Below are 13,491 nucleotides of genomic sequence, written 5' to 3' on the forward strand. Positions count from 1 at the left end.
GGGCGCGCTCCCGCTGAGCGCCTCTCGTCACGAGCAGCCCCGCGCCGCGGGGTTGGTGCGGGTCCGCAGCGAAGCGCGTTGTTTGGCAAAGGAGGTCCGGCTTCTGTTGCAGTGCGGAGCGGTTACTGGAAGAGAAGGCCCGAAAAAAGTAGTGCTTCGTTATAGCGCTTTCTCCATGCCCCTGCCGGGCTCGTTGCTGAACGGTGAAGTGCGCCCGGGGCGCGCCGCGGTCCCGAGCGGCCGTCGCTTTTGTAGCGTGCCAGGGAGGTACTGTCAGTGGGGTATTTGTGCGTTGATAGCGGTTTTCTGAAACGCGCAGTATAAAACAGTGGGGTATAATATAAAATATATCCTTAAAACCTTTAATATGAAGATTACATAAACCCGAGTGTTACTTCACAGCTATTTAAGGCCACATTCCTTGGAAAGTACATTCATATTTCAAAGAGATAGCACCTTAGTTTTTAGACACTTTTGTCTTTATTTCAAAATTGGCAAACTTTTTGGTATTAATGGTAACTAAAGTTTTGGGGAAGCAAAGGCATAATACTTAATAGCATGATATTCTTTTGTCTTTCAGAAGTACAAATATAATGTCAGGAGGCTGAAAACTTGCCTATCAAAATGTCAAGTAAGTTTTCAGGTTTTTTTCTTATTTTAATTTGATGAATTAAACATCTAGTTCAACAGAACCTGTTTGTGAGATAATGCTATTATTCCTTGCATTAAAAGGAATGCTATGAAGTGTAGTCATTTCTGACCAAACTCTTGGCCTTAAATCTTGCTGTCGCTGACTTCTAGCATATTGTTTTAATAGGAAATCCAAATATCTCCACTTCTTCTAAATCCTGTTTCACTGCGGTTTTGCTTACCCACTTTTAAATTGACATGCATATAAATGGATTTCATATTAGTTTTATGCCTAAATAAAAGGCTAGCAATATAGCAATGGTGTGGTCTTAAATTTTTTCTTTCTTCACTTTATGCTCTTCAGTGGCAAAATGCAAAGTCTTTGAGAGTATGGTTTCTGTCTTCTTTTTGTAAATTCCTTAAGAATGTTAGCCACAGCAGATGCCGTATAAAGAATTCGTTCAAAGTTTCAAGGAAAAAAAAATTGCTTATCTTTATATCTTGACAGAAAGGCCATCTTATGCCCCACCTCCTACCCCAGCTCCTGCAACCGTAAGTATAGTGATTTTTCTCATTAACACAGAACTGGCAATATAGCCTTTAATGACATAGCAGAGCCTGCCTGTATTGGAAACACAAAGTAGTTGCACTTCATTATTAATATGATATGCATTGTTTAAGAGAAGAGAAGCTGAATAAACTTGTTTTACCTTTAAGGCTTGATCCCGCAGATATGTAACTTTCTGTAAGCAGTCAGTTGGGCTGAAAATTATTCAGAGTGGGTTGCAACAGTATACTGGAATATTTAAGAACACACTGATATATTTAATTCTAAAACTTCCCACTCAACTTGCACCCAAATCACGAGCAAACTGCATTTTCTCATGTTTCTGTTGTACCTAGCTGATTGCCAGTAGAATGCAGGAGTATGCAAAACTCTGTTATATTGGGTCAGAATAATGAAACACTCATGCTGACAGTCTCACTCAAATTTCTTGAAAATCACTGGTAGTTTGAAGTATATGGCATGAGAAATATTTTACTTTCTAGTACAATGGTATGGAATGACACTTAAGAAAACATGAACAGTAGCTTTGAATCATGTCTAGCCGCATTCATGCGTGTATAAAAAGGTACTGAAATAACAGTATGCTGTGGTCAGAAAAGCATTTGAAAGCAAATACACCTCTTCTGTAGTGTTTACATTTCTAAATAGCTTGCATTTTAGGAGTAATGTATTCAGATGAGAAAATACAAATCTTTTTATACAGAAGAATGGGCAAAGAAACTATAGTGAAACTTTTTTTACCGAAGAAAACTTGAAAACTGTTATCCAGTAGAGTGTCCCTGATCTCTGCATCTGGGATGAAAACTGCAGGATGGGACTTAGATGAAATGTGATCCTTCAAAGTTACTGTACCATACTTTACATTTAGAGAGGCTTGAAAATGATATAATGTATAAATACAAGTTATGGTCCTAAAAATTTCCATAAATAAAACTTTATTTGCATAGTTTGTTCAGAGTTTTCATTTTCCACACAACTTAATAGATTTGTCCCAATGTTGGAAGGAACATGATGGCATCCACTCTTACAACTGGATCCTGCATCGAGAGCTGTGCATATGCATGTGTGATTCCTTTGGGACGTAGCACGGATACAGATGTTGTTAAATGGTGTATATTGATGTGGTACATTCTTTAATCGTTAGAAGTCTTCAGAAGAGTCTATGAAACAAATGTTAAAGCTGCAGCTAGTGACATGCATTGCCTGTCTTTCAAGCATCTTCTGTATTACTTGTATTTTATACAGTCCTTGAGGTGGTGGTCTGTGCTCTGTTAAACGCAAGTCATAAAAGTGGACAAATAACCTTGCTTGTTCTTCCACAGCCAGTTCCAGTTACTACAGTCAACAAAATACCAGTATTTCTCATAACTACAGTATTATAGCTGAAGTAAAAATTCGTCATGTAATGCAAGGTAGTTCCCTTGTAACATTTAAATCCTGTCTTGCAGAAATAAAGAATTAAGCAGATGGAGATTACAATTGTCATCCGATTTTATTGAAGAGGGGTAGTTCAACATATTCAAAACCTGTTGTTATGGTAATACAGAAAACGTTAGTAAAATGGTGTCTTATGAAATAGAGAATGTGTATGTCTCGATCACAGGCATACAGATTGAGTGTCAACTGCTGTGACTGACCTTAAAACGTTTGTCAATAAAATATATTTTTGAAGGCTGACTGTTAAAGGATAATTTTACTCTGTATGTTTAGAAATAAACTGACTACAGTGTGTCTACCGTACACTTGAAAACTTCACAAGTTAATGTAGTTTAGCTTATAGGTTATTTTTCTTCAGCGTTTGTATTTGTCATACCTTGGTTCTTGGAGTCCTGAACCTATTTGTAGAATTTTTGTATCTGTAATCTAGAGTGGGTCCAATCAGCAGATAATTTTAATAGACTGTTGGAATGTGTGTGTCTTATTAGGGCCAAAGTGCTATGAAAGAGTGGGACACTGTGTGGATGACACATGTCTAGAAACATACAGGATATCAGGAATCCTAATGGAATGACAGGACCACCACAGTCAGGGCTTGATCACAATTACTATTAAATAGTTGATCCATTTTTTCCCCAACAAAATTTGATTGGGAAGTGGGGGACAATGGAAAAAGGCGGGAGATATATGTGAGGAGGAGAATACAGTGAACCTTCTGATTTTGTGTAGATGACAGATAATGAAAAGAGATGATATGATAATGAAGGGATTGTAAAGAAATTGGATTCTTCTCTACGTCACTGAGGTGAGAACGAATCGATGAACTTTCAAGAATGAATGAAGATGTGTTGATTAGCTTCTGAAATTCTCTGATTCGGTGATCTCTTAAGACTAGTTTGTAGTTTCTGACCTGTAGCTCTTACTGCAGTGGTTCCTCAACTGTGCCAATCTGCAGCCCACCTCATAACAGAAGGATAGCTCTGTGGTCTTCTCTCCTAGCTTTCTAAGGCCAGTTCCCCTAAATATTTATGTTTTGCAGACCACCAGGAAAGTCTTCAGATACTGGTAGTGGTGCACAGATGGTGCTTTGAGAGAGTTTTTTTTTTTTATCCCTGTTTATTGACAGTATAATGTTTGTTGGAAAGGCAGAATGATGGAAAGAAAAGCAGACAGGGATTTTCATTGGTGTAGTAAATGTTGATACTGGGGATTTCTGCCTGATTACTGTGTGCTGTGTTGCCTTGTAAGCTTAACCCTTCGGATACAAGAGTCCTTCTGAATTACTTCGTGGCTTATGTTGGAAAATTTTATTAGCCATGAGCTGGGTTTATAGAATACTTGTTTAAATGAGTTACACACTTAATAGAAGTAAAATCACCAATTTCAGACAGAAATTTGTAGTGACACATTTGCTTAAAAATCCTGTTTCCTTAATAGGTTTATACTGGAGTAAGTTTTGTGTGTTGAGAAGATACCAACTGCTACACACCTCATTTGCTTGTTTAAATTCTGGTTGCTTTTGCATGCCATATTGCAGTTCATTTTCATTTCTGTGTTTTCCTCGTTTGAGCTCATTTCTCATTCGTGTTTTTGTCTCATTTGTTTCCATCAGCAAATGCCCAGCACACCAGGGTTTGTGGGATACAATCCATACAGCCATCTGGCCTACAACAACTACAGGCTGGGAGGGAACCCGGGCACCAACAGCCGGGTCACGGTAGGAGACTCAACTATTACATCATCCGGCAAACAACAGGAATTGACCAGAAATGGCTTTAGAGTTAGGTTCTTCTGAGACTTGGCTGCTGCCACTTCTTTATAAAAACAAAAAATTACTTATTCTTATTCCCCACCCTTACCCCCCCTTCCTTTTCACTCTGAAACCTTTTGCAGGAAAATGGACTTCTACTCGGCAGAGAAAAAAATGTGGTAATAATGTAGGATGCAGAACTCCAAGAAGACAGGCTTTGTGGTCTTCAGTGACCACTGCATGCTTAGGGAAAAGTTCTGTAGCAGCGGTACAAATTCCTGGAGGGGAGGGAACTGCTCATTTTATTGAGGTTTATTGGCACAAAAATAAGGAAGAACATTTTGCAAACTGGAGGTCATTGATAGTTGCATCATACTATTGAGCCGTGCAAGAGATGCAAGCCTTTATTTTTCTTTCCAGTCTTAGTCTGGTAATAACTGTGAAGTCCCAAGTTCAGAAATCATCTTTTTTCAACAAAAGTATGATGATAACAAAATAGAATCCTTTCAGACCTTACGTACTCTGTCAGTGTGTGGAAAATGCATACTCTGTTCATTTTTCACAGAGTAAACAAAGTGAGATGGAGTCAAATGATGAGAGGTGATGGCTTCTTTCAAATACAAATAAAGTCCTGAGCATTGGATGCAGTTAGGAAACAAAAACAGACTCTGGAATTGTAACATTTTCATAACTAACACAACAAATAGAGTAAATCCCTGATTTTTTTTAAAGTTTCTCTAATTCTTGTAACTTTAAGGTTTTTTTAATGTAAAATTTCCTATCTCAAAACATCTGATTAGTTTGGAATGTGATACAAAGATTTCTCAAGGAGCAAATACGTGGTACTTTTAATGACGTGTACTTTTTTTATGCCTCTCATAAAACCTTCTTTCAGACTTCATATATGAAGTTTATCTGGTTTGTTAAAACATTTACAGAAAAGACTTGCCCCATACAAGCTGGAATGTGACTGAACATACGCTTTTTTCCTTTTACAAGAATAAGTTAGGTTTCGTCCGAGAATTTTCATCGTTTCTGTATGTCATAAGCATATACAGCCTTCTCTGCCATGCATATATCAATATATGTATGGTGTCTTTAAATTCCTGTTAATTTAAAAGCATTAAACAATTTCCGTTAATGTTTTTCAAATCCATCTGTATGTGTATATATGTATACATTTTGGTAATGCATATACCTCATGTACATTATTTATATCTCTACACAATTCTGTATGCATTGTTTCATAATGCTCCATAAATTCAGCAAAACAAAAAATATCAAGAGGAAAAATTTGAAAGCTGAATACTGAACACAAGCCTTCTTGGACAAATCCAAGTATTTGCTTATCTGTGTCCGTAGTCCTGAAAAATCTTGAAACTGCTTTATATTTTTACAGAAGTGCTCCCACTTAATCTCACGGAAGCCCTTGCATGCGTAAGTGCTTGAGGAGCGGAGGTTTTCAGAGCCTGCAGCTGACGGGGCCTGCAGTGTTACTGCACTGTTTCAGAAGAACACCCCAGGTGTTCTGCAGATGGAGGGGACGAGCGGGGATGCAGCAGCTTTCAGTCAGCGACAGTGCTCAGTGTCCTCTTGTTCAGTGCGAGCAGTGTGCTTGACAGTGTACAAAGCTAAGGGAGATAAGAGCACAGAAAGATATTACAGGACATTTTGGACATTTGGACGAGTACAGCTTGGATACAAACTGCGCACATTGATAGATCAGCTGCATAGGGTTGTTTTCTTTTTGTAATGAGTAGTTTAATTGGCTCCAGATTGCCACTGACAAATTTTGCAGACAAATGCATTGCTAAAATGATCTGAAAATTAAAATGTTTCTAACTTCATGATCTTAAACTTTCTCCTTATCTTTTTTTTCACCTGTAGAGTAGCCACATTAAATTTGTCAAAACAGGTAAAATAAATTGCTCATGAGAAGAGAGAAAAACAACCTGCTGGGATCAGTGTTCCCATGTAAATTTCCAAGCTGTGTATTTCAGTTTTAAGGATATGGAGCCCTTTTGAAGATTTACCTAGGTACTAATCTGTAAACTTATAGATAGAAGGACAAACTTAAACTGGAAGAATACTACTGTGAGGACCACCTCTAGTTAGTACCCGTTCACAGTTCAGGTAGTGTTTTTGGTGATGTTGCTTGCTTCTCTTGGTGGGGGTATGTGGTTTGTTTGTGTTAACTGCACAAGAATGAGTGTTTTCCAAAAGAAATATGTATAGAGACTGTCCCGAGATCACATTAACAAATGGATTTATTCGGTTCTCTTATAGGCTTCCTCTGGTATTACCATTCCAAAGCCCCCCAAACCCCCAGACAAGCCCCTGATGCCCTACATGAGGTACAGCCGGAAGGTGGGTATACAGTGTCAAACAAGTAATAATAAAAGTTAGTGTTCGTATGTGCTAACAATTAATTGCTATTATCTTAGTTTCAGCTTCTAAACTTTTACTTCTAACAGCCTGCACATTCTTTTAAGGGAATTGTAAAGTACAGATGCATTGCCCTTCAGAATAAAGGCAGCAGTAGTGTGTTCATACAGTTGCCAATTTCTGGGGGGAAAAGTTTTCTCTAAAATGATAATTACTACCACTGTCTCTGCTGACAAGGATCCACCCTGCCACATTCAGAAGTGCCTGTGACTTACTGACAGAACTTTTTTATATAAAGGAAGTATTCCTTGCGGTATACTGGGCTTGGTACAGTGCTGTAGCTGGACTGAAGAGTAGCAATGAGTGGACTTTGCATGTTCTCCTTCACCAACCTAGCCTGTGGCAACGTTTACTTCGCTATTCTATGAACTGTTTGACAAAAAGTAGGAGAGAGACTCTTGTGGAGTCTGAACTCTGATGGGGCATGGGGAGGGCATGTCAGCCTGTCTGAAGCGGGTGAGCCAGAAGGAATTTCTTCCACTTCTGGTAAAGTATCTTTACCAGCATGTCTGTCTTAGGCAAAAAACCATCAACAAAAAAAAGTCAAGTGGCGCAGCAAGAAATAACACTGGCAGCTCTCTCTTTTTTCCCTATAAAGTTAGAAACTTTTTTGGTGGAGTCAGAACTTGTTGGAACTCAAATTGATCAGCAAGACTGAAAAATATTTTGAAATGTTACATTCTGATCTGAAAAGCTCAGTGCTCTTTATCATAACCTACTGCTGGATGTGTTTACTCAGTAGCACTTTTTTTTTTCCCAGAGATGCAGCGATGTGCATTTAAGAAGAGAATTAAGAGGGTTAAAGGCAATATTCTCATGAAACCAAAGCCATTTCAGCAATTGCCTGTTTCAGTACATGGCTTTCTACTGACTTCCTGCCCCAGAAAATAATCGAGATAGTTTAGCGAGACTCATTCCTAACTTAATCCTGTTTTTCATGGTGATTCCAGAAAGAACACTGAGATGACAATATAAAATGTTTAATTTGGAAGTATTTAGATATCATTAGTAAAGCTCCAGCTGTTTCTGTTAAGGTCTGGGACCAAGTGAAGGCGTCCAATCCTGATTTGAAGTTATGGGAAATTGGCAAGATTATTGGAGGAATGTGGCGAGATCTCACTGATGAAGAGAAGCAAGAGTATTTGAATGAATATGAAGCTGAAAAGGTAAATGGAAGAAATCTGGGATGTTTATTACAGCTGATTCTTCTAGGAACTGGTCCCAGAAGAAAAATTCATCTTACCCATGCAGTGGTGTATGAGGCATTCACGAGACCCCTGTATGTAACTTAAATGGAAGTATGTCCTGACACGTCTTTAGATTTTTTTTTTTTTTTTTTAAATAACTGTACATCAACTGTGACTGGTCAGTTTTTAGACCTAATTCAAAATGAAGTATTTATAATTGAGTGTCGATTTTAACTGTTTAATGAATGGATTTGATTGTACAACATCAGTATTGAAAAGATTGTCTCAATACCAGAATCCTCTTTCAAAACTGGTGCTCTGCAGCTACTGCTATTGTCATGAACATGTTCATAAAAGACTTCCAGTCACGTAGGGTTTGGTTTTCATGGCGTAATCTGGTATAACTCCATGCTATGGCATAGTGGTTTGTTTCTTAATAGAAGAATGCTACCACTTCTAGGGTTTTCTTGTGGTTTTGTTTTGGTCTTTATTGATCTTCATGACAGAAGATGACAGCTACCTCGTGTCTAGGTTGGTAAGTGTTGAGGACCTTTACAAGACTGTTACTATGATCCTAAGGTATGAAGGGAAAATTGTCCAGCTGCTCTGTTGTGTTTAAACTTGGTAGGCATCTGAGACTGTGTATAACCTGGTCAAACCTGAGCTGTTTTTATTCCAAGTCAACAGAGGAGGGGGGGGGGGGGGGTGGGGAATCAAGGTATTCTACTTTTTAACTTGGTAATGTTTAGATTGTAAGCTCCTTGGGGCAGGGGCCATCTTGTTTATATTTTTACAGTGCCTAGGTAGAAGGATTCCAGTCCTAATCGTAAAGAAAACAAGACGTTTACGTACTTTTAACAATATTGTAGATTATATCTCATTTTTCATTGGAAATGTCTCTAATCGCTGTACAAAATCTAGACTTGGCAAATTTTAAAAGTGAGATTAAAGAAAACAAAGGGAAAAATACTTCAAAGAAGGTGAAAATAGTGATGCAGTCCTGCTACCAGGAGGAGACAGTAGTCTGGCTGCAGCATTCTGTATTGTCCCAGCGCAGGGATGGATCAAAGAACAGAAAAATCATAAGTTATTTTGAAAACTGGTTCATGACATACTGGAGTAAGGAAAGAGAAGAAATTGGAATCAAAGATCTAGTTAAAACTCCAGAGCATTATTGAGAGTATTTTAAGTTAACTCATTTCTTTATCTTATCAGAGTTCATCTGATTATAAATGCCTTGTTCTGAGGTGTTTGATTTTTAAATTTCAAAAAACAAAGCTATCGTAAGACTTCTCGGGTATTATAACTGAAATGTACCTAAAAGCCCAGCTAGTGTTTTCGAAACATGAATGGCATTACAAGTTCTAATTTGTAAAGGGAAAGACTGAGAGAATACGGTCATTTGTGTATCAGCCAGGTGATGCAAAATAGGTTTGTCTGTATAACTGCAGTTTGAGTGACACAGACTACAGTTATGCCAAGTCTGAAACTGTCCAATGGTGCAATCAAACAATATTGGTCACATTTCAGATAGAGTACAACGAGTCCATGAAGGCCTACCATAACTCTCCTGCATACCTTGCCTACATCAACGCAAAAAGTCGTGCTGAGGCCGCGTTGGAAGAAGAAAGCCGACAAAGGCAGTCACGCATGGAGAAAGGTGAACCTTACATGAGTATACAGCCAGCAGAGGATCCAGATGGTAAGCAGAAAGCAATCTGTATGCGCGTCCAGTGAGGCAGTCTCATTGCAGGACTGACAGTACAGAGAAACAGATGCCAGATACGGAAAACTACCAGCGTACAACTTTGTCAACGCTTAACGCGACTTCCTTTGTATTTTGGTACATTTAATACTGATTTTCGTTACCGCGTTTTATTTCATACAGCTAACAACTGACTTTGTTTCCAAAAACTAAGTTGGCAAGCCAGTGGCAAAAGTTATTCCAACCCTTTATGTGTGAAATAATGCTTACAGGTTAAAACAAATAAGTCTGCTTAAAGCTCTGGAACAGCTTTAACATATGCATTATAAAAGGCTTAGATGCCTGATTTAATCCACCTTGAATGGAATTTTGTGCTTTATTACCAGAAGCACATAATTCTCACAGAGTTCTGGTATGGTTAAGAGCACCTGAACTTTTAATGTGTTCAACAACTGTCATTTGAGATTGTTTAGAAAGTACGTTACCCTTGCTGTTGACAAGTTGATGAGAAAATTCTGAAAGTTTATTTGACTGCAAGGAAACGCACCCTACCCAGTGGGAAAACTCACTCATGCACCTAATGTCTACTTCTAAATTCATGACCAAATACTTGTTGAAACCCGAGGGTGAAAAATGTACTTGGTCAGTTACACCCTTTTTTTTCCCCTTGCCCCTCGTAAAAGCACACCCTTGAGAGAAAGCTCGTGGCAAACAGCACTTTCTCCAGTGTGAGGTATCTGAATGTGCTTAGTGTTCCAGCCACTGGCGTTTTGGGACTTAGATTCTGCTCTGGGCCACCTGGGCCAAATGAGCGCAGCCAGGACCAGCTGCACTAGCCCCCGTGTTGCATCTGTTTACAGCTGGGACAAGACAGCAAGTTACGTTCTGTGACAGAAACATTGCTTCTGTCCGACCCTGCGTGTCACTAGGATCGAGAACTTTTAGCGTAAAAGGCATCTTACTAAGAGGACGAAGGCACACCTTTAAGACCAATTTGCTTAGTACAGTCTCTTGCAAATCTGTCATCTTCCCGCTGTTTTTCTCTTTTCACTTCCTTTAATCTGATACCTCAATGAGAGATTGAACATCACACTTTGAAGTAAAGCAGATAGAAACTTTAATTGAACTAGTTAACCTCCTTTGGTAATATTTTCTGGCACGATATGTTACAATGCTGCTTAAGATTTCTGCGAATAGTTGGAGGGTAATCTCCATTAGGAAAAAAAGGTAAAATGAATTCGACTTTGGACTTCTCTACATGACATCATTCTGGAAGATAATTCATACTTGTTGCTTAACACTTTAATACTCAACTAAATATGAATTATACTCTCAGAACTTTCTTCTGTTTCCTCACCAAATACTTAGTGCTATTTAATTACTGTACTGTAAATTCTAATTAGTTTAACTTGAATTTTTTTGAGTCGGTTTTCTAGATAGGTTCTTGATACCAAACCTGCAGACTGTGTTTTGATTTTTATTATGTCAGAAGGCTTTGCCTGCTTTCCTTGAAGTAACATAGAAAAACCAGGAAGATTTCCGTCTTCTATGGGCTGAAAGCTTTTGAGTGCTGCTAGATATAGGAAAACATATTATTTTGTTCTGCTTTGTAGCATCAAACTGAATTTTACTTCTAAAATTAGTACCTAGCACACTGCATAATGCTGTAGTTCACGTTAAACTGTTCTGTAACTAAATTAAAACTGTCAGAGTTCGGTATCTTGCCATAAATCAGAAACTCTTTTAGTTTGATCAGAGAGAAAAAAAATCCTTGACTTGAAATATTCTTAGATCTTTGTAGTTAATCCTCTCGATGCATGTCAGACAAGACAGTTTAGTTCCTGTTGGGTTTCCTGTCATTTCTTTTCTCTGCAAGAAGCTTATGAGGAGACCAGCACTTGACCTATGTGCTTGTGTACTTATTCTCCTGAAATGTATTTTTTTTTTTTAGTAACTGTTCTTTAGAGAACTGCATTTACTAAAAAAAAAAATAAAAATAGTTGAATAGTCTTATTGCTGTGAATTTTCAGTGATGAGTAAACATGTATCACCGCTTCATGCTTTCATTGCTCAGTGTTTCAAAAAGTCAGTCTTTTTGATATGTGCTACAAAGCTTATTCATAGAGTTACTCTCCTGTTGGTATTTTGCACTGGATATTGTTCTGGAAACATAATTAATCATGAATGTGGGTTTTCTTACTCGGTCTGTTAACAGTCCCTCTTACTCTGGAAACAAGGAAAACAACACAGTAGGTAACTAGGTCAATCCCAATGTCAGACATGTGGGAAATGCATGTGTTACAGCTGTGCCAGGGTGAATGGTGGTCTGTCCTCGTGGTGTTTTTTTTCCGATTACCTGATGTTCTATATTTGCTAGCGTGAACTTTGTGACATGACAGCAACTTGTGTTAGGGTTTTCATTTGTGTTTTAATTGGTGGTTTATGTGGGTACAGAGTGATTAGACTTGGTACTCATTTTGTGCATTTAAAGCAGTTACACTTAAAACTCTTGTTTCAGATTACGACGATGGATTTTCTATGAAGCACACAGCCACAGCTCGTTTCCAAAGAAACCATCGTCTCATCAGTGAGATACTGAGTGAAAGCGTGGTGCCTGATGTCCGCTCTGTTGTCACTACAGCTAGAATGCAAGTTCTTAAACGCCAGGTTCAATCTTTAATGGTTCATCAGGTAAAGATAAATGATATGAGGGCAGCTAAAACATAATGGTGTTGGGCTGTACTCCAAGTCTTGGATCATTTGATCATGTACATGACTGTTCTTGTTGGGTGTCAGTGTTCTGTGCGCTCGAATAGCTAATCTCTGGGCTTTCTTGGGAGTTGCAAGACATGAGACTTCACCTCCTGTGCTGTTCTGTTATTGAGAATCATGTTACTCTGTATTTTGTTCTTTAGGATATCTTCAGTATTAATTCTGTAGCTCTTCATTATTATAAATAACCCTTCTGTACGTAGGGTAAGTCTTCTGTTCAGTAGGTACCGGTAGAGTTGTGACTTTCAGGTAGCTTAGGACTCATAATCTTGTTTGTAATGGGTTTTTATTACAGTAAATCCTCCCTGTTTTTCAAACAAAAAAATGTTTTGTACCATTTTTCATTGGAAGTTAAATGCATACAAGGAAATCCAGTGAGGTTACACTTGCACCTTTCACCTAGCTTTGACTGGGCATATGCCTGTATTTTCCAAACAAGCACATTAACAAAAGAACCCTGTCACTACTGTCAGTGTACATGCCGGTGAAGAAACTGAGACACCAGAATTAGAGAGAGGTTTGTGCTTTTCTGAATTAACACAAGAAGCTTCGAGGGGTGGAGGGGGGTGGTATCCCTTCTTTCCTTTGCATTGTGGTCGTTCTGCATTGGAGAATGTAACTGATGTGCTTGTGTGTGTATATATACCTATGAGGTGTAGAACATGAAAGAAAATGTGTAGATTTTATGCTGGAAGATTCACCTGAAGTACATACTGTTTTTCACTTACTGTATGCCTAGCTGACCCTGAATTACTGCATAGACCCATTTATCGTTCGTACTTTTCAATATGAGCTTCTTAGCTGTTGGGTATTAGATCAAGGAAGGCATAAGGATTTTTATATATTATATGGGTGTATTTTAAAATAATTGGTTTAAATATTTTTGTACGTAGCTGTAAACCTTGTCCAGTTCTTCCGATGACTGCATAGTAAGGTTCTTGCCATTTATTTCCCTTCCAGCGTAAACTAGAAGCTGAGCTTCTGCAAATTGAAGAGC

General features: G+C 38.3%; 1 protein-coding gene across 1 annotated transcript in view; it reads left to right on the forward strand.

Annotated features, from left to right (window-relative positions):
- The first annotated feature begins 1,137 nt into the window (after nt 1–1,137).
- Nucleotides 1,138–13,491, forward strand: part of SMARCE1 (SWI/SNF related, matrix associated, actin dependent regulator of chromatin, subfamily e, member 1) — a 14,288-nt gene continuing 1,934 nt past the window's right edge. Inside the window, exons 1-7 of the mRNA XM_010297013.1 lie at nt 1,138–1,182; nt 4,248–4,352; nt 6,672–6,752; nt 7,865–7,996; nt 9,548–9,719; nt 12,241–12,413; nt 13,455–13,491. The exon at nt 13,455–13,491 is cut by the window's right edge and continues 74 nt beyond it. Coding sequence (XP_010295315.1) covers nt 4,251–4,352; nt 6,672–6,752; nt 7,865–7,996; nt 9,548–9,719; nt 12,241–12,413; nt 13,455–13,491 — 697 coding nt within the window. The 5' untranslated portion in view covers nt 1,138–1,182; nt 4,248–4,250. The remainder of the gene's footprint in view (nt 1,183–4,247; nt 4,353–6,671; nt 6,753–7,864; nt 7,997–9,547; nt 9,720–12,240; nt 12,414–13,454) is intronic.

Source organism: Phaethon lepturus, unplaced genomic scaffold (assembly GCF_000687285.1).
Source record: "Phaethon lepturus isolate BGI_N335 unplaced genomic scaffold, ASM68728v1 scaffold48561, whole genome shotgun sequence".
NCBI classification, from domain to species: Eukaryota; Metazoa; Chordata; class Aves; order Phaethontiformes; family Phaethontidae; genus Phaethon; species Phaethon lepturus.